The sequence below is a fragment of the Chiloscyllium punctatum genome, chromosome 48, assembly GCF_047496795.1.
Source record: "Chiloscyllium punctatum isolate Juve2018m chromosome 48, sChiPun1.3, whole genome shotgun sequence".
NCBI classification, from domain to species: domain Eukaryota; kingdom Metazoa; phylum Chordata; class Chondrichthyes; order Orectolobiformes; family Hemiscylliidae; genus Chiloscyllium; species Chiloscyllium punctatum.
This window is the reverse complement of record NC_092786.1, coordinates 40,521,301-40,543,673: the sequence shown is the minus strand read 5'-3', so window position 1 is coordinate 40,543,673 and position 22,373 is coordinate 40,521,301. Positions and strand designations below refer to the sequence as shown.

At 37.6% G+C, this 22,373-nt stretch overlaps 1 protein-coding gene across 3 annotated transcripts in view; it reads right to left on the bottom strand.

Moving 5' to 3' along the window:
• Positions 1–1,463: 1,463 nt before the first annotated feature.
• The window catches only part of rnf111 (ring finger protein 111), a 120,307-nt gene continuing 99,397 nt past the window's right edge, over positions 1,464–22,373 (bottom strand). For 2 of the 3 annotated variants that reach the window (XM_072565026.1, XM_072565027.1), the window contains 8 exons: positions 21,697–21,943; positions 18,096–18,420; positions 15,177–15,302; positions 13,502–13,634; positions 3,848–3,940; positions 3,626–3,721; positions 3,318–3,439; positions 1,464–2,621 (listed from right to left, as the gene is read on the bottom strand). In XM_072565026.1, the coding sequence (XP_072421127.1) occupies positions 2,504–2,621; positions 3,318–3,439; positions 3,626–3,721; positions 3,848–3,940; positions 13,502–13,634; positions 15,177–15,302; positions 18,096–18,420; positions 21,697–21,943 (1,260 nt within the window). In that variant the 3' untranslated portion in view covers positions 1,464–2,503. The remainder of the gene's footprint in view (positions 2,622–3,317; positions 3,440–3,625; positions 3,722–3,847; positions 3,941–13,501; positions 13,635–15,176; positions 15,303–18,095; positions 18,421–21,696; positions 21,944–22,373) is intronic. The other variant, XM_072565028.1, reaches the window with a different exon arrangement.

Below are 22,373 nucleotides of genomic sequence, written 5' to 3'. Positions count from 1 at the left end.
TAAAAAAGATCTAGCAGCATTCAGTTTTTCTTTACTGTACGATATAAAACAAAATTGTCTGTTACTTGGCTATGGGATCACAGGCACTAGGAGCTCTCCTCCATGAATATATTTTAACCACATGGAGAATTGAAAAAAGCTCAATCATCTCTTCACATATTGCCCGTGCGTGTGTTTTCCAGAAGAGACGACAGGATCAATTACAATCCAAAGTATTGCTAATTTACTTCAATTCCATAGTCCTAAAGGTGTTTTGTAGCTCAACTGCTGCCCCCAGTAGCATTATGCATTACAGGTTGCACATCAAATTCAATCTTGACAAAAATCTCCAAAAATGTTGGTGAATATTTTCAGCGTCTTGCTTTTATTCCAAAACACTTTTAGGCTGTCTCATTGCCTGTAACACATGGTGGTATGCTTTACTAATATAGGAAAAGTGATGGAGAATGGTTGAAGTTTGTAATTGGATGCAATAAGGCACAGAGTAACAGTCAGTTGAATAATGAAAGCCTCAAAGCACTTCAGGTCATCCAAGTACGCTCTATCAGCCAGAATAGGAAACATTAAAGAAGTGTTACTGACATCCAGATGATGAATAACTATACATACAGGTAAATGTACTCCCTAATTTGGCTATGAATTTGGTCAGCTTTAAGAACAGAGGATGTTCAACTGAGAAATCACCATGAGAATCTGACCATCTAGTTTCTCTGTCATGTTCAGTAGGTCAAAGTGAGGCAAGACCAACCTGACATGGTTTAAGTTTACCTTGTTGTGGAAGGCTGATTAGCACTGTTGATAGTACCCCAAAAAAGGTTTGTCAGCTGCACTTTGTGCCAACTTAAGGGTATGAAGTTTCTAAGTTAAAGTGACATTAGGGCAAATGCCCAGTTTAATTTTCAGGGGATTACCAATAAATCACAGCAATAGAGATTTCATCTGATGGGTTTTGATTAATTTCATGGTATTTCATGTATTTCTTTTATTGGCTGAAACACTAATTACATATGACAGTCTTGAAATTACAGGATGAAAATATGAATGCTTAAATGATCCAAAATTATGAAATTTTGTTGTCCATAATCTTGGGAGTAGTTGACTACTTAAAATCAATAAAATTCTGGATAAAAGAATTTCATATTTGTTCTTCATATTTTAATATTCACATACCATGATTTCAATGTTCTATGTTGAAGCTAAATCCTGGCACACCAGTTCGCTTTACCCAACAATTTTAGAATGGTGGGTCTGATCACACTAATTATAGGTCTGGTGGTGAGGTTTTTGATGATCATACATCACTTGTTACTGTACAAAAGAAATCCACAGTATCTGTTTTCTCTCTTAGCCATTAAAGATCAAAAATAAAGTAGCCATCCATAGTGGGAATAGCAACACATCTTGTGAATTTTATGTAAGTATAATCAGAGAAACAGTGAATATAAGAGATAAAACAGCCAACATGGAGTTAACTATCTTTATTAACTTTAAAACTAAGACCCCCTAAAAATGCATCCAGGGACCTTTACAATTCTATGAATGCATGTATACCTGCTATTGGTACTGCATTCCAACACTTCACCTGAATCTTTAACAGCCATAATTCTGCAATCTGCCTTCAAATACATTACCTAGACGTGCTTATTGATGACTTCATACAGAACCTTGTTCTACAATCTGACTAGCTCACCATTACAAATCAGATGTGCAAGTATACGCAATACAGCTAATTTAGATAACATTAGTGTTAGAGCTGTTTAATGGCAGCCAAACAGCTAAATTTGTAAAGAAAAGGGAAAACCAAAGTAAATCAAAAAACAAAGTGAAAGAAAACTATGAAATAAAAATTTGCAAATTCATTAGTCTTGTAGAATATTGACATTCTTAAAAATTACATCTATCATTGTGCCAAATAAGAATGGATTTTTATTAAAAACCTAAATAGTAAATGGTTGGATATATGCTTGTAATGGCAATTGTTTAGGATGGGATCCCATTGATTCGTTGTGTGCTGTCTGATGGTGAGTTTCTACAATACAGCAGCTGTTTTCCTAATCACGGAATGTCTTGATATTCCTCCTTAATGAACAGATCACAATCTATATACACAATCTAATATAAATGTTTAAATTAAAGTCCAGGGTTAGTGACTGATGACATATTCTATTCCAGTAAAGCAAGGCATCATGAAAATGACTTATTTCTATCTAGAGCAGCTAATCTTGCCTGCAAGTCTGAGGACATAAAGCCCGTTATGTGCAAAGAAATGCAATCCAAGGAACCATGCAAAATAAAATGACTTGGAAAAACATAAAAAGCCACATAAAAAAGCTTCATAAATACATTAAAATTTAAACTCTATACTGAAATATCATTGTAGGCCTAGCATAAATTGTACTATGTGGCGTAGCCGCACTCTAGGTTCAATGCTTTTGAATCTGCGCAGGTTATTCATGCCATCTTTGGTTGACTGCAGTACTGAGGACAGTTACTGAATAAGATGTCAACTATCTGCAGAAAGCTGAGCTTCAATGTCCACTCTGCAGATGGGGCATTTCTTGTTGGTAGTCAGCCACTGGTCCACACACACTTGATGGAAGAGGTGCATGCAGGGAAGACGTCTGCAATGTCAAGGGAAAGAAATGCATCAAGTTTTTTGTATTATTCTTAATAAAATATTCTAAGATTTATTTTGCATTCACAGCCCAAAGGGTGTCTCAGTATTAGTATTACTTCTCAGTGACAAATCTGTAACAAAAATATTTTAATTTAAAATGGCATCTAAATCAATGCCCAATTGATTAATAAAAACTATTATACAAACAATCCAAGTCACAATTCAGAAAATTGTGAAGAAATAAACTATTTGATATGAATGAAAAATAGAGCAAGTTATTTCAATAAGACAAGCGTTACTTTCCTCACATTAATTTGAAATTTCAAAAACAAACTGCTCAAGTCCAACACAATGGGTTTCAGCAAACATAAGACAAATTTCTTTAAAGCAAGACAAGTGTATTATGATTATAAGTCAACAGATCTAGCATACTAGTTTATCGGGTAATTAGTAATTCTATATAAAATATGCTCTATGGTTCAAAACCATTTATTACAAGATCAAAAACTGTGTTCAAGATCCAATTTACACAACATGGGCATTTATAAAATGGAAATTTAAAAAAAAATCTATTGTTTTGACTTAGTTTGGGACTTAATCTTGTACATAAGGGATCAAATAACTGTCAACAAAAAAGACTTTGAAATGTTTGCATCCATTGATACAAATACATGAATATTTTTCTACAAAACCATCTTACCTAACATCTTCACCTTCTTCTAGAATAGACAGACAGATGGTACATTTCTCCTCAGTGTCATCCTCTATTCCATTCTCTTCCTCCTGTTTGTACTGCAGTTTCCTCTGTAAGTCAGTTATCGCCTTGTTACCACAAATTCAAGTTTGTCAGGTGGTTCAGTCAGAGATTGCACACAAATCATTTGCAATAATTTCAAATTATTTGCTTAATATTAATAGTTGTTTTTAAGGTTTAGAATTTTTAAAAAGATAAATAATTTCTAAAACAAATTGAAAATTAATACTGAAATAATAAGGCAATGTACTCACCTTTTTATATTTGTGTGGGTATGTGCATCTCTCAATTGTACCCTGTGAGGCACCACGATTAACATTACCCAGACGTTCTTCTAAATGCAGTAAATCCTGTAAATGAGAAAGAATACTTGACATACACATTTAAATTTTATATCCTTTTTTATATAAAAAATTCAAGATTTAGCACCACTTTAACTGAAAATAATTATATTTCATGGTCCTGTTTGTGCTAACCTCATAGGTGGCTCGGAGGCCTGGAAACCTTCCTTCCAACCTTGAGGAGATGTAGCGGATGTGAGGGTAGCCTGCCATGTCTGGTGGTACAGCCTGTGCAGGAAAAAAAGATAATTTAGACAACGGAGTCAAAATATATTACATCAGTTCTGAAACTCCCTATCAAGGTCAAGTCTGTAGAGGTACTGTCCCTACCATTTATATACTGTTAAAACATCATGCAATTCCTGAGGTCACATTTTGCAACATTTGACATTGAAATAGTCTATCTTAACATTATACATTAAGATGTGTAAAATATATTTGTAGCTTTGCAATAAATGTGCAACAAATACATTTACTGCCTCCCACCAGTTAGCAAAATTTGCTGGACATCAGTATAAGGAAGATGGTTGAAGGCACCTTTAGTGTTGCAATATATGATGAAATAGAGAAGGACACCCTATTGGTTACAGAGGCAGTGGACCTGTCCAGAAACAATGCAAAGTAGCAGGATATACTTTGGGACCAAGGCTTGAGACCATCACTTAAAGCGAATTATAGCGGCCACTTTCTCACTCTTACACACAGACAGCAGCTAGGAATCAGTGTAAAAAGATTTTACGAAAGCGAAATCACAGAAAAGTGGTAAATTGATTGGTTGGTGAGTATCCAGTGTAAGTGTTTGTTTGTTAACAGTTAGGTTCATTGAAGGTAAGAAATTTTACATTCAAGTCTCAAGTAAATACAGTTAAAGCAGGCTTACAGCAGGGCAGCTCAGCTATACTGCACTCATTCTGTGCCAAGTGGAAATCTTAAGATATTTCACATTGCCACGTAAAAGGAAGTGTCTCCAGTTGGAGACCCGGAGGAAACACACACAGACACGGGGAGAACGTGCAAACTCCACACAGTCGCCTGAGGCGGGAATTGAACCCGGGTCTCTGGCGCGGTGAGGCAGCAGTGCTAACCACTGTGCCACCGTGCCACCCACTGTATCATTTTGTACTGTATGACTCTATAAGAAAAGCAAGAGTGCTTGGCCAACAAGGGAAGTTGAAGATAGCATTAGATCAAAAGAAAAGCACATAAAATAGCAAACAATTGCAAGACTGATGATTGGGAGAATGTTAAGATTTCAGAAGAGGACTAAGAATTTGATAATTCATTGCAGGCAGTATCAGGAGGGCTTGTAATGGGAGTTTGAAAAGTGGCAGAGTAAGACACAAGAAATCTTCATTAATTAATAGAGATTCAAGAAGGTAGAGAGTGAGAGAAACTGAAAGAAATCAAGATTGCTAAAAAAAAAGTACTGAAGAAACTGATACTGTAAACTGAACACTGACACATCCCCATAACCTGATGATTTTTACCCTGGGGTGGTTAAAGAGATGACTATCGAGATCATGTTTGGTGATCTATTATGATTAAAATTCTATTAATTCTACAATAGTGCCTGAAGATTGGAAAGCTGTAAATGTAACGTCACTGTTTAAGAAGAGGCAGACTCTTAGCCCACATTAGTAATAAGGAAAATAGTGGAATCTATTACAAAAGATCTGATTGCTGGACATTTAAGAAACAACTGTCCATTGGGCAGTGACAACATGGAGTTTTGAAAGGGAAATCACGTTTGACAAAAACGTACAAAGATATTTTTGGGTGTTATTAGCAGAGTTGATAGGGGTGAAACAGTGGATATCATGTTTCAAAAGGATTTTAATAAAATCCCATGCAAAGGGGTGACTAAATAAAATTAAAGCACAAGGAATTGGGGATAATAGACCAGTTGGGTTTAGGGCCAGGTAAGAAAGGAGGATTAAGTTGGTCAACTTCAGGCCGTAATTTGGGGGTGTGCAGGGAAGAACGAAGTATGTGCGGGCATGCAAAAAGTGCTAAAGTACTCAAGCTCTTGTTTCGCACTTTCTATATCAGGGATTTAGGAACCAATAAAAATATTTCCAAGTTTGCTGATGTCACAAAGTTTGTTGTGAATGTAAGTTGGGAAGAATATGGCAGATGGTATATTATATTATATGCATGAGTGATTCCTCTGCAGATCAAAGAGCATGTAAACACATTGCACGAGTTTCAACTCAAGAAAATCACTGACAGACGTTCTCGGGTTCATTTCTCAGGAATTCGTTGATCAATCAGCCTGGTTAAAGCTTGGCAGCACACTATCATTCATCATTAATTAGTGCATTCTCCCCAGCAACTGTTCTACCAGAGGATACTAGCCAACAAATTAGCACTTGCCTCTCACACAGTCTAAATCTTGTTTTCCCTTTATTTTGTTTTTGTTTTGCAAATGATCCTAATCAATACAACACGTAAAGCTCTGAACAAAATATATCTTTGACATCAATACTTCAAAGCTTATTTTATAGTTTCCAAGCTATTTAATAATACTTAATAAATAAGAGCCAGAATTTTAATTCAGCTATGGAAACAGGAACCAAAGGAAATGAAGCACAATCCTGCAACAGTACAGCTCATTTCACTGATGTGATCACACTTCAAGTGCCTGATTTAAAGATGTGCAGTGTTGGACTGGGGTGGACAAAGTAATAAATCACACATCACCAGGTCATAGTCCAACAGGTTAATTTGGAAGCACTAGATTTCGGAGTGGTGCTCCTTCGTCAGGTAGCCGTGAAACAGGATCATAAGACGCAAAATATATTGCAAACAATGATAGTGTCATGCATCTGAAATTATATGTTGAACAAACCTATATTGCTGTTAAGTGTTCCATTTTTTGATTAATTGCAGGCTTCGGTTCATTAATATGTAAATCCCAGAACTACTTTTGAGTCACATTCTCGAGATAACTTAAGGTTTTCTAAAAAGTAGTGACATCTCAGCTCAGACAATTCATTAAAATGTGAGATTAGAGTCTGTCTGTATCCCAATCCTGAGTCAGACTGGTTCTATTTCCAAAGTAGGAATTTATAAAATACTACATGGATTGACTACCTGCAGATATGCGCTGTTTGAGCAAAATAAAATGTACCTGCAAATATAATTCTGCAAATGCAAATTCATGCCATAGACTTACATGCGTGTGTGCGTGCATGAGAGTTAGTGAGCGTGCGTGTATGTGAGTGAGTGCATGTGAATGTGATGGAGTATAAGCCTGTGAGAGGATGTGTGCATGAGTATGAATGTTAGGGGCGTAAGTATGTGTATATGAGAGAAAGCACGTGTGTGAGCATCCAAGAGTGTGTGTGTGTATGCGTGCTCGTGTGTGAGAGAGAATGTATAGTGTAGCGGAGCACCTGTAGTGTGACATGAATCCAAGGTCCCAGTTGAGGCCATCCTCAATGGTAGCCAAGTTCGGAACCCATGAGTTTTAAAATCAGAAACAAAGATTAAATTACACTTCAAGGTTTGTGTACAATCTATTTGAAAATGTTTTTTTTAAACTTGGATCTGGCCTTCTTTGAAGAAATGACATACCAAAATGCAAAGTTGCTTCTATTCTGAATTAACTTCAATTCAGTGGTTGAACTAATTCCTACCTAGTCATCTTAAATTTCACCAGCTTCTTTTTCTGAAAGATTAAGAAGGTTTTAGCAGCAACAAAAGAACTTTCAAGTAATATTTAATTTCCTCATTTTGGGTGTTAAACAGCCCACAAGGGGAAAAAACTAGTAGTTGCAGTTAACCTCAAGGTTTCTATTCATCTTAACACTGATTCAATTACTACAATTTTTCCCTTTCTATGCCTGTCATTAAAAATGTCAGCAAAAAAAGCTATTTGATTAAAATGATTGAAATTTAGTTCTGGATCTTTTATACATTTCAAGCTAATTGTGAAATCAAGTACAAATAGATCATCAGTCAGAATCTTGGCAATTGATTAGATTTGTTTCCAGCCATTCCTCCGACTACCAAGACATAACAAGATTACTTTCAACCTGAACATTCGACTTGACCCCAAGCTGATCCAGCAATCTGTGCCCAAGAGTGGTTATTTACATCTGAGTCATACTGCCAGTCTCTTCTTCGGTCTCTGCGCATCACTTCCTGCAACTTCATTCATGTATGTTACCTCAAAATGACTCCAAGCTCACCAGGTTAGCCTGCAAAATTCCACAGTTTATAAAATTCAGTTCCTATGAAACTCTGGTATCTGCATCTGAGTTGGCACACAATTTTGTTTACCGGTCACCACTGTCCTCATTGATTAATATTGGCTTGTTTTCGACAATGTTATGAATTTCAATCTCTCATCTTTGTGTTCAAGTCAAGTTATGGCCAAATCAAGTCTTGCCTTTCCTCCTCTATGCAAACTTTTCCACAACTCTTCACAATTTCTACACTTTGCCACTTCTAGTTTTTCACACATTGACAAATCCCTCAGCATTGGGCATGATTTGGAGATGCCGGTGTTGGACTGGGGTGTACAAAATTAAAAATCACTCAACACCAGGTTATAGTCCAACAGATTTAATTGGAAGCACACTAGCTTTCGGAGTGACGCTCCTTCATCAGGTGATAGTGGAGGGCTCGATCGTAACACACAGATATTCCTACACACACACACACACTCTCACATACACACGGACACAGGTACACACAGACGCGCACACAGACACCCACACACTCCCACACTCTCACATGCACCCCCTCACAGACTTAAGACACTCTGCACTCACTACACACACACACACACACTTTCTTACACTCACAACCCGCACCCCAGACAGACAGACAGACACATGCACACATATATTTTGTGGGGTGAAGTTGTACTTGTAGAGTTACATTGCACTTTGCTCAAAAACTGCATACATTCATGTAGAACTCTGAGCTCTAAAACTGCATGAATTTATGTAAAACTCTGTTATCTCACTTTTTAGATTAGAATCAATCTAAATATCAGGTCGTAGACAGAGAACACAGGGGGCTAACACCTTCAACATATTGTCTAGCTATCACCATTGTTAACAGCTAACCTGAGAATGCAACTTTAAAAAAAGGCTTTGTGATTTACACGTGAAAGTAGTGAAACTATCACTGTATTCTAACAGATGAAAGGCTTAACAGACAATCAATATTTCAATGTTTAATTTCAGTTACATCACACTGCAAATTTTTGCTATAAATTCTGTGTTACGATCGAGCCCTCCACTATCACCTGATGAAGGAGCGTCGCACCGAAAGCCAGTGTGCTTCCAATTAGACCTGTTGGACTATAACCTGGTGTTGTGTGATTTTTAACTCAGCATTGGGAGCTGTGTTGTCTGTTGGCTGCCACAGTTCAGGTGACCCGCTCTGGCCTGGAGAAGAACTTGTCAGTGAGAAGGGATCATTCAGTAGTCGTGGTCTAAATTGGTACCAATGACAAACAGAACTGGGAACGAGGTTCTACTTAAGGAGCCTGGATGAGGAACTTATAGAATGCTTTTGATTAGCTTCTCACAGGGGCACTTTCTGGAACATGACCAGAAAACAGATTATAATAGACCTGGTATTAAGTAATGAGATAAGATTAATTAACAACCTGAGTAAAAGGCAGCAGTGACTATAATATGACTGAACTTGACAAGAGCCATAAAAGGAAGGAGAGTGTGTCCAAGAAATATAATTGAAACTTGAATCTAACTATGTAGGCATAAAAGCTCAAGTGAATTGGGATACTAAGTTCGGAGATGGTCAATACAGAACCAGTGGCAGACTTTAGGGGATGTTTAAATTTATTCAGAATAATCATTTTTCTACTATCAAGAAAAAAATGATGTTAATTTTCCAAAATTTGCTAGGGTCAGGAAAAGTTCCACCAAAATGCAAAGTAACAACTATAACTCCCCTATTCAAGGAGGAAACACAATAGAAAACAGGAAATTGTAGTCCAGTCAGCTTCACAGCCCTCATGGGGAAGATGTTACAATTAATCATTAGGAGAATCATTAAAGTGATATACTTTGGAAAAATTCAAGGTAATCAGGAAGAGAGGGGATCACTTTGTGAAAGGGGAATCATGTTTAATCAATCTTTGAAGGAGTAACATAGGGCCCTCTTGTGGTGCAGTGGAAGTCTCCCTACCCCCTGGACCAAGAAGCCCTAGTCCAAGTCCCACCTGCTCCAGAAGGCCACAATAACATTTCTGAATAGGTTGATTAGAAAAATAGGTTAGATTTTTTAAAAATGAAGGATCATGGGGAGCCTGTTGACGCATTGTGCAAGGATTTTCAGAAGCCATTTGATAGGGTTGACAGAAAACAGACAATCTACATAAATGGATCTTTTCCTAACTTGGCAGCAAGTGACAGATTAGAGTCCCGAACGAACCCCAACTTCACACAATTTATGTCCATGACTTCGAAGAAGGGAAGTGAAGGGAATGTAGCTAAATTTTCAGATGACACAAAGATCATAGATAAATATGTTCTGAACAGGACTTAAGGAGGTTACAGATTGACATAGATAGGTTGAAGGGATGAATGGGCAAACATCTGGCAAATGGGGTCTAGGATGGGCAAATATAAAGTAGTTCACTTTCAGGAAGAAGAATGCAGATCATAACTTCAATAAAAAACAATTGCAGAATCCAGAGTGCAGAGGCATCTAGGTGTCCTAGAGTACAAGTCAGAAAATGTCAGTACATAGGTTGAGCAAAGAATTAATAAAAGCTATTGGAATACTATCCTCTAGTACAAGAAGACTTAGTACAAAAAATGGTTGGTTATTCTTCAGTTATATAGAGCATTGGTGAGACCACATCTTGAATACTGTATGTAGTTTCGAATTTCTTATTTAAGGGAGTATGCATAAGTATTGGTTGCAGTTCAAAGGAGGTTTACTGGAATGATATCTGGAATGAGCAGTTGCCTTATGGGGAAAGGTAGACAAACTGAGCTGATTCATACTGGAGTTTAGAAGAGACTTGATTGTAGTGTAGAAGATCCTGAATGGTCTTGACATGGTGGACATGGAAAAAGTGTTTCCTTTTGTAGGTGAGTCGAGACCTAGAGACCACTATTTTAAAATCAGAAGTCGTTCTTTCAAGGCAAAGATGAGAAATTTCTTCTCTGAGAGTTGTCTGGCTTTGGAACTGTTGGCCTCAGGTGGTTGTGGAGGAAGAATTATTGAATATTCTTAAGAAGAAGATCAACAGAAACTTGCTTGGTAAGGGAATCAAAGGTCATTGGGGGCAGACGAGAACGTGGAATTCAAAACACAAACAGATCAGTCAAGATCCTGTTGAATGGCAGAAAAGGCTCAAAGGAGCAATGATCTATATGTGTGTTTTATACATATACTTGTATGCCTATATGTCATGTTTTGGAAAGGTTTCTCTGACTAAACACATTTGCCTGGGGAAAGAGCAAACCTGAAATGAAGGTTGTCTGTGTAAAGGAAATCTCTTGTTGAATGGATGATATTTCCCAATAATGTGAATTCCTCAAAACATTGTGGTATAAGTTGAAGAGAGTTTGAATTTGAAAGCACATAAGAAGCAGGAAGCAATTCAACCCTTGAGTCTGTTATGCTATTTAATATGATCATAGCTGACCTCATCTCAGCCTGAACTGCACTTTCCTGTCCACTCCTCTTAATCCATTACTAATTAAAAATCCACCTATTTCTTCCTCTAGTCTGTTCAGTGTTCCAGCACCAACAATACTCTGAGATAGTGAATTCTTGATATTCATGAATCTTCAAGAGAAGCAATTCCTCATCTTGGTTTTAAATCTGTCGCCCTTTAGCCTAAAACAATGACCTCTCCTTCTGGATTGCCTTAGAAGGGGAGACATCCATTTTATGCCCACATTGTCAAACCCTTTTAGCAATTTATATACCTCAATTAAATCTCGTCTCACTTTATCTAAATTCGAATGAGTACAGGCCTAAACTTCTCAACCTCTCCTCACACAACAAGCCTTTCATCTCTGGAATTTATCTAGTGAACCTTCTCTAAGTTGCCTCCAATGCAATTACATCCTTCGTCAGGTAAAGGGACCAAAACTATAAGCAACACTGCAGATGCAGTCTCACTAATGCCTGTACAGTTGCAGAAACACTTCACTGTTTTTATGGTCTGTTTGCCCTCCTCATTATCTGCTGTACCCGCATACTAATTTTTTGTGACCTTCTGTACAAGGACACTGAGATCCCTCTGCACTGCAGCATTTTGAAGTTTCTCACCATTTAGATAATAAGTTCCTTTGCTGTTCATCTGACCAAAATAGATAACCTCACACTTAAGCATGTTAAACACCATCTGCCATATTTTGGCCCATTCAACTAATTTAGCCATATCTATTTGTAAATTTCCTGTCTCTTCATTGCAATCTATGTTCTGAACCTATTTTTGTGTCATCTGCAATTTTGGCGATATTATTCTATCCCTCTATTCAAGTCATTAACATGGTTTGTATGTACGGTGTATATAGGTGGATGAACAGACAGGCGTTTAGATAGTTAGGGTTTGAGGACCAAAACCCGTGGCACCCTACTGTTATAACCTTCCAACCTGAAAAAGACCCATTTATCCTGACTCTTCGCTATCATGAGGTTGACAGGCTATCTTATAGAGGTTTATAAAATCATGAGGGTTATAGATAAGGTCAGTGGTAGGTGTCTTTTCTCTAGGGTGAGGAATGTCAATACTAGACGGCATATTTTTAAGGTGAGAGGAGAAAGATTTAATAAAGACATGGGGAGCAAATTCTTTTCCTCCCTGGAGAGTGGCTTGTGTGTGGAATGGACTTCCAGAGGAAGTGGTGGATGTGGGCACAGTTACAACAGTTAAAAGACATTTAGAGAAGTACATGAATAAGAATTTTTGGAGGGGTATGGGCCAAGCACAGGCAGGTTGGACTGGAAGTTCTGTTTCCTTGCTCTGTGACTCTATTACCCCAAACCTTGTGAGGTCTTAGCTTGTGTATTGACCTGTGGAGCAGCATCTTACCAAATGCCTTCTGGAAGTCCGGATATACAACATCCATAGGACCCCATTATCAACTTTGCTTGTTATATCTCTGAAGAACACTAACAAATCAGTGAAATATGATTTACACTTCAAAAACCATACTGATTCTGAAAGATTGTGTTTCGACTTTCTAAATATCCCATCACTATTTCCTTAATAATGGATTACAACAATTCGCCAAGGACAAATGTTAAACTAATAATGTTAAATTAATAAATCATTCCAACTTTCTGCCTCCCTCTCCTTTTGAGTAAGGTAATGAAATTAGCATTTTCCAATCTCCTGGAACTGTTCCAGAATCCAGGGAATAATAAAATATTACAATCAATGCTTCCATACTCTCCACTGTCACTTCTTTTATGACTTTAGGATGCAGGCCATCAGGCCCTCAGGACTTGTCTGTCTAATAATCTGTACATTTTCCCTAGAGGTGCTGACTGTTTTAAGTTCTTCCTTTTCTATATTCGCTTCATTATCTATTACTGTTGGAATGGTTTAAATGTCCTTCACCATGAAAACACTACATACCGTTTTGTGTACATTCATTTATTAAAATAAAATCAGTCAGTCATATTTTAATCAATCAGTCAGGTGGATTTAAATTTATGCCAATGATCTTCTAAATATTCCGATGTTGATAAAGTAACCATTTGTAAAGACAATATCATAGACACAATCCTCATCACAGTTAGGGATAACTAATTGTGAAATGTTATTTATTGTTTGCTCACCATAAACGGTAGTGCTCCAATTGGGAAATGGTGAAGTCGAGGAGGTGGAGGTGGATGATAATGAGCCAAGTGAGGGGGAAGGTGACTTGCTGGATATGGTGCTGTGGTCACCCCTGGGTCAATACCCAGTTCCCTGTAATAGTTAAGGAAAAGTTTATTAACTCTTTACTTAACAATGTTAGATCTGTACTATGGCATTTTATTTAGAAATAGCAATTCATAGCTAACTAAATTAATAAATCAAAATGACACGCAGATCCAATTATTTTGTTAAAATGACGAATATGTAATTTTCAAAATTTCTGTGACCAAGAAATATTTCCATATTCAATAAAGTCTGAAACTTAATTTCAGCTAGACAATAAGTTTCAAAAGTAGTTTCAATTTGAATTTTTTGAGGTTTTGTCCAGGTGTGCATTTGAGAGAAATTTGTATGGATTTCAGTAAAGCTTTTGACAAAGACACAGAGAGGAGACTTAGCATGAAGGCAAATGCACATGGGATACACAGGGCAAGTTGATAAAGTGGATTCAAAATTGACTTAATTGTAGGAGACATTGTGATGACAGAAGTTTAGCGACTGGAAGGCAGAGTCCAGTGGCATGCGACAGGGATCTGTGCTGGGTCCCCTATTATTCATAATTTATACAAGTGACATAGGTGATTGTGTGGTAGGTTGGATTAATAACTTTGTGGTTGACACCAAATTGATCATATTAACAGTGAGGTTGAGTGCCTTGGGGTACAAGAAGATATAAATGGGATGGTTAAATGGGCAGATAAGTGGCAAATGGAATTTAACCCTGAAAAGCATGAGGCAATATACTTTGGAAGGAGGAATTTGACACGCAACTATTCAATGAATGGCATGGCATTAGGATGTTCTGTGGAACAAAGGGACCTTGGAGTGTTTGTCTATTGATCTTTGAAGGCAGAAGGGCGTGTCAGTATGGTGGTGAAAAAGGCAAAGGGGACACTTGCCTGTATCAACTGAGGTATAGGTTACAAAAGCAGGTGAGTCATATTGTACAGAATGTTGGTGAGAGCACAGCTAGAGTACAGTGTGCAGGTCTGATTGCCACATTACAGAAAGGATGCGATTGCACTGAGGGAGCATAGAAGAGATTCACCATAACACAGCCAGGGATGGAAAATTTAAGTTTGAAGGAAGGTTAGATGGGCTTTGGCTGCTTTCATTGGAGCAGAGAAGACTAAGGGTGATCTGATTGAAACTGTTGAGCTGTGCAAGGTTAAGAAGGGCACACGTGTGTGGATGAAGAGTAGCTGTACACCCTTAATTGAAGAGGTAGTGAAGATGGAACACAAGTTCAAGGTGATTTGAGGGGGGGAGGGGTGATGTAGGTATTTGTAAAACACACAGAAAAGATTTGCAATACGCAATAAGGTCACAGTATCTGAAAAGCCAAAATGAACACATCGGTTTGCAGCTCCTTTCTACACAGCTGTAGAAGATGCTCAGCAAATTCAATCATGCTATTATTTACTAATTTTCAAATTCACTCAATATTACAGGAGAGGTTTGTCAACAGGCTAAAAAATGAAATCACATTATTCCATGGGAGTAAAATCTTATGCTCTGCTGCCAATGTGGGATCTAAACGAAAGCATACCGTGGCTACATTGCACATATTAAAAAGAAAGATTCTCCACTAACCAGGCTGGCCTCTCTGGTGGTTGTCGAGGATGTGATGACATCGTCTGGGGAACATGAATATGATGTCCGTGGCCATAATTAGGATGCATGCGATGTGGATGTGGTGGAGGTCGCTCGTGTGCTCGACTGGAAAAGGAAATACATGCACATGTATACCGTGATAATTTCAAATATATGTCTCATTAACAGTAGCAAATAATAAGCAAAGGCTATAAATGATAACTTGAAAATTTAGAACAGTGCAACATATTGTTTTCTGCATGATTAAATGAGATTTAAACATTATTGTATTTATCAAAAATCAACATTTTGGTAAATTTGATCTTTAAATCTTTGTAATTTTGTTAAGAACACATGATGTTTATTTACTTTGTAGTCCTTTGCTGCATTTAGGTTAAGAACGTGAAATCAAAGATAATATTCATTCAGTCTCAGCACTGGATCACATTCAGCAGAACTACTGCATATTTACAGCATGCATTCAAGATTTTGTTTTGAAGAAGAAGTAAATGTATACTTATTCAACTGGTTTCTATCCATAACAAAATAAATAAGCCTTTTTATTTGATTTCTGTGAGGTATAGCTATATATTCAAACATCATTATAAACAACGACTTACGCCAGACATCCCACCACCATAGCTGAGATGTGGAACAGGATTATCCTGATTCTGGATATAGGTTTGAATACTGGATACAGTAAATTCCCATTGTTGGCCTAATATTTAAGGACATTTTTAGAACTAATTCTTCCAGCCTGTGAACACCTTTACAGTGGCAAAATGCCATGTCCATCCCCCTCTATGTCTTGTAACACTTCCTCACCTTCCCGTGTAATTGCAGATGGTGTAAAACATGCATCCTCACCTTCTCACTGTCCAGGTTCCCAAACATACCTTCCAAGTGAAGCCACGTTTCACTTGTACTTCTTTCAATTAAGTTTGCAATGTTTAATGTTCACAATGCCGTTTCCTTTTCATTTACAACACCAAATGCAGACAGGGTGCTTGCTTTGTGAAACATCTCTGCTGCGTCCATAAGAATGACTCCAACCTTCGAGTTATTTGCCATTTCAATAAATCATCTTATTCCCATATTAACAATTCTGCCCTGCGCTTGCTGCAGTATTCCAATGAAGCTGCATGCAAGCAGGAGGAGCAATAACCTCATTTCTGCTTAGGCATTTCACAGGCTTCTGGATTCAACATTCAATTCAACAATTTCAGTACTGAACCTGTCCTCCATTTTCATTATAACATCCTGCCTGTATTTGTTGGCTTTGCTTTCAGCACAGCAGACCCATTTTCTCCTTTTCACCTTTTTTTTTAAACTCTATCTCTCCTTTATCACTATTAGATCTCTCTTTATCCTTTGCTCTGAAGACTCCAGATATTTGTTCCACTTGCTCTTCCAAACCCACTGTCAACAGCCTAAAGCCCACCATTTTCCAGGCCCCTTTGATTCTGGAGAAGAGTTAAATTGGACCTGAAACAGGAACTCTGTTTCTCTTGCCATGGATTTGCGACACATGAATTTCTCCAGCATTGTGCTTTTATTTCGGAGGCTGCCAGCTTCACATAGCTAAATGCCCTATGTCCTAATGGGTCACATAAGGGTGCCAGCTGCTCGTCTACTTTAGTTTTTTTTAACTCAAGCAGAGGATGTCTGTGTGTTTCTGTACCCTCTCAACACTTGACCTGCCTCAGAAGCATCCACTTCAGCTGTGACTGGCTGACAGTTTCAAGAGACCAACTGTACAGTGAGCCCAAAAGTTGCGCAACTGGTTGTCACATTTCATCCTTACAGTCAGGGTAAAATGCTGCCTTCATCTTCGCTGGCACAAACTTAGAGTGATGAGCTTTTCAGTTTGCCCCATGGTCAGTCATTACTGAATTTGTTGAATTTTTGACTATCAGGTTAATTGACAATTTTAGTAGGCATCAGGGGGTATTGTTGGCCACACTTCAAGCTTGCTATTTGGATTGGGGATGTCAGAAAGTGGCTACTGCATCTGCAAGAGTCAGATGTCAATAACAGCACTAAGGTGGACAAAGTTTAAAAATCACACAACACCAGGTTATAGTCCAACAGGTTTATTTAGAAGTATGGGTTTTCAAAGCACTGCTCCTTCGTCAGGTAGCTAGATGAAGCAGTGCTCCGAAAACTCGTACTTCCAAATTAACCTGTTGGTCTATAACCTGGTGTTGTGTGACTTTTTAAACTTTGTCCACCCAGTCCAACACTGACACCTCCACATCATACATTAAGGTAGAAGGAACCTGATAAAAAGACATGCTAGTGCTGACCAGACTATTGCTGAAATTAATCAAAGTCTTCAATGACCATCCATACATCAATGTAAATGACTTGTGGATTTTAAATTATTTTGTGTGATATGCATCATTTTCCAGTGCTACATCCTAATTGTATACAGGTAATGCCAAAGTCAGTAACATTGTGCTAGTAATAATGGACATATCCGACCGATGACACATCTGGGATTTTTAAAACTGTGATGGTTCAGACTTTTCAATTGGGAAAAGCTCCTCTTGGACATTTAATCAAAGTCTTCAATAGAAGATGCCCAACTGCGAAATATTTGTCAAATGTCGACATTTTAAGGAAGTTTCAAAGTAACATTGTGAAATAGTTTCACTCAAAATTGCGCAGACCAAAAATAACAGGCAAAATTTTTTAAAAAATCACTGGAAGATACAAAGTGAAAGGCAAGTGTGGCAATGTTAGTGTATAGGGTTACTTCTAGAAAGGTCAAAGGAAGTAATGAAGATAATCTAGCTTTTCATTATTCAAGTGACATGAGCATTTATAAACTGTGGTACTCCAAGTAACATCCTACAGTGCTGGTAGTTACAAAAAAGTCTGGTACTATGATAGAGCTATGATAAACAGCTTACTTACGTTGGGTGTTGCATCATTCGTCTTCGCTGTGCCTCCATTCTTTGAAGCATTTCATGGTGATGCAGTCGTTGAGATGAAGGTGGTGGAGCAGGGATGTGGTGTGGCATTGCTGTTGCCGCTGCAGGAAGGTGATGTGGCGGAGGTGGGGGTGCTGGTGGTACAGCGTGAGTTGAAGGATGCGAAGGAATCTGGGGATGGAAAGGGTGCACTGCATGTGGAATAGCATATTCTGGTTGGGGAGGAGGTTGTGGTGGAGGGGGAGGATTTCCATGCGCGTGTGGGCATGTAGTGGCCTGATGATGCAGTGGTCTTGGTAATGGGGCATCTGGAAGGAAACAGTAAATCCCATCAAAAATAGAAATTAATCTGATGCACACTCTTAAAAAAACGTGGAGTTGCAAAATCTTCAGAGGGAATGGATATTAATCTTTAATGCATGCAAACCAAAATTTAATGAAAACAATTCCCTCGATGCTTGCAAATCTCTGGTTACCAAACATTCAGTTGCCCTTAGAATTATATGTTCACAGGCTATTCAACCATGGAATGCATCTGTTCTAATCAGATTTGTGCTGGTTAAAGTGCAGGATGTTCACGCTGGGAAATGAAACACCTCCTATTTTAGATACTCATACCTTAGTCTTGAATAGCGCAAGGGTTATGGGGAAAAAGCAGGAAAGTAAAGTTGAAGATTATTCGATCAGCCATAATCTTGTTGAACTGCAGAGCAGATCCGATGGGGTAAATGGTCTACTTTTGCTCCTACATCTTGGGGGAGTCACAATGAAAGCAAACTCCTCAAAACCAAATACAAGAGGGTACCTCCTAACGCATCAGTGTGACAATGTTTGCATTTCTTAGACAAAGCACAGAATGGTCTTGTGAGGAAGACTGGTAGATTAAGGTTATATATAAAAGGTTATTAAGGCAATGCTGTTGTGATGTAGGTTCATAACCATTAGGAACTCAGATTAAACTGCCTAAAGATGCCTTTGCATGGGATCCTTCTAGCTGTATTTGAATCTAAATGCCACAAGTGTATGGGCAGTGTCTAATCCATCACATCACTCAAATCACTCTCCAACTTCACCAGAACTGCATATGCATACATTCTAAATCGCGAGATAGAAGCTAAAAGCAGAAGTTACAGGGACATGAAAACTGACCATGGAGTCCCACAGATCTGACTGAATCGGTTAACTGTCCTTAGCCTTTAATTTCTCTGTACATAGTATAAAGATGAGACACTCACAAGACTCAGAAAATTAAGGTCCCTGGTTCAAACACATAAAGTAGGATCTTTTCTATCAAAAAGCAATTTAAAATTATGTCAATTCTGCTCTTGCATCACAATTGTGATAATATCGTAATTGGACACTGTGTAGTGGAAAAAGGATTTAAGCTTGTTCCCGAGTATTTGTGGAGAGATGCAAAGTGGAGAAAAAAAGTGCTTCTCTTTGCGAAGTAAAAGAAAACTCAAAAAAAAATCTAATTTGCAGGGGATTTTAAAGTCTTTGGAACATCAAGTGCAATTTTTAAGTGTAGAAATAGCAAAAAAAAAATCAAGGTAGGTTTGTAACCAGATTCACAATCACCATGCTATGTAACTAACCATCTCTTAAAATAGATCATGGAAAAATATCTGAAGTACTGCAAGAGAAACAACATACACACACAGAGATTTGCTTCTCAAAACAAGTTCATTCCCTGAACATCTGCTTACATTGAATGATGACTTAGAGACATTGTTAAACAACATAAAATTGACTCAAGTTAGAATAGAAAAATCCACTAAACTGACTAAAAAGGCTTAGTTTTTTAATCAAACATTCAGAAATTTTCATTTGCAGCAATATAATCAGAAAATGAAGAATGGGGGATGGGATTAAAGAGGCATTTTCCACTCAGTTGATAGTTTCTTTGTATAACTTTCTATGTTCTTGGGTAACTTGTAGAAAATTTGTGATTAACAAATACACAATTTTCCCCCTGCACTCCACCCCATAATCTTCTCTCCTTTTTAAAGGCTGAGGCTGAAGTTTGAATACAGCTTCATTGTGATCACTTGCAGGTACTATGGAGACTTCCAAGATGTAAGCAGAGATAAAAAAAAAACTAGACCATGATTATCACTTGGTTGCTGTAACAATAGTACTGGTTTTAAGAGGTGGATTTTGTCCAAGTTGAGACAGAGATGCTGAGTGGTCCGTTCCAAGTCAATAATGTTAACAGCTCGTGAGGCCTTTTGGAACAATAGAAGCAGCATGAATGGGCAAAATCAGGTTCCCACAAAACCAAGATTTTAGTTTTAGCTTTTAGCAGTTGCAGCAGTCTTGAAACTCAATCTGGAAGTTGTTATTCCTCTCTGTTACAGCTAAAAGCTGGAAGTTCTCTCTGCTGCAAGAAGTGTATGTGAGGCAATCTATTTTACTGAATCAGCTTAGTAGATCTGCGTATCTACTACATTGGAACAGATGCTGTTTAGTAGTTAAATAATCTATTACTTTGTTAAGGTTTCCAATAGAGTCAAGTGACTCCAATTCATCTTTCTTTGGTTTGTATTTTAACTATAGGGTAAGAATAAAATATGTCTTGGTTAAAAATAATTGAATCACATTTGGAACACAGCACCTTACACTTGCCTTTAAATAAGGTAAAAGTTAGCGTCTAGGCTGTCTTCTTGTTATATTTGAAGGGGGTTTGGTCTGGTCCATAACACTGCTTAAATCTAGGACATCAAACTTAGACTATTTCCATCTTTGCCATAAATTACAAAAGGGAAGATATATGTCAGTAATTGCATTACCACAAGCAAAACATCACAGTATGTCTTTCAAGTATCTTTTCATTTCATGATCTTCGTAAACAACAACTATTTCTGCCTCTAAAGTAGACCACTGTGATTGCATCTTGCCCTGGTAACTCTTCAGTTAAGTGATATGGGAACTTACAATGAAGGATTTGAATTAGTAGCCAAAAAGAAATCAAAACTATTATTCACTCTTAGCCCTTGTAAACTTCATTATGTTGATGAAGAACTAATTGGAAAAACAAACAACATAAATAACATTGTTAAAACATGACACAGTAAATGAATGGAATTTACTGATCCAAATGCAGATATTTAAAATGCCTGAACCAGACTCAATAATGCAGACACTGTAAATACAAGAATTAAAGATGTACAGCACGGAGATAGACCCTTCGGTCCAACCCGTCCATGTTCAACCAAACATTTGCAGAACTGTTTTCCAACCTTGAAGGCAACCATTTGTGTGTTGTGCAAAGCAACTGCAAGGAAGTATGAAATTATGTGGCAGATTGAATTGGTATCTACTTTTTCTTCACAGCAACAAAATGCTGAAGATGGAAACAACAGTAGAGTACATTCCAATATAAATACTATAACTAAACATATCTACAACTTCCTTAACTATCAGTTTCAGAAAAGTCAAATCAAATTCACTTCTTACTTTTACGACATTGTTGGATACAAAGCTAAGTTTTGAAAGGGTCATTATGCCAGATGGTAACTAAAAGTGATGTCTACTAGCACAAACAGCAAGATGGTACTTCAAAAGTACTGAAATTGAAGACTTACAGGTTGAGTGCATATAATGTCGGCAGGAGGTGAGTGGTGGTTGTGGCTGACCTGGAGCCTGTCCAACCAGCCCAGAACTATACCCCTCAACAGCTACTTGCTGACTTGTTCCTGCAGTAGCCTGCACTCCATAAGCTGCAGTGCGTGAGGAAGACCCAGGACAGCATGGATCAAATGCAGATGTCCCATGGAAATTTCCACTTGCATGGCTCCGAACACCACCACTGCTTAAATCAACAGGCAGAGTCTGTTTTAAAAAAAGGCATAATGACTGTTGAGTAAATCATCTACAGATGGGTCAAATGACAGAACATTTTGTGCATAACATTATTGGTTTTGCATATTTACTTTCAGTTACTGATCATTTATAATTTCTTTCAATTATGCTTTCAGACCTGGGATAATAGCAATAATTGAATTTAGAGCATGGATCGCAGTCAAACTAAAATTTTTAAAAATTGATCAGCAGACATTAAATTAAAATTTAACCATACACTTCATATTTGATTTGGGAAAACTACTCTTGTGCATTAAATATTGCATTAATACAAAGCACTGTTTAAACATCAACATAAATTGTACCACTTCAGTAAACTAATTCAGCAAGGGTTTTTTTTCAAAAGCAAGCATATCTTGAAGCACAAGACATGTCAGAATCCTTTTAGTTACTGTAGAAA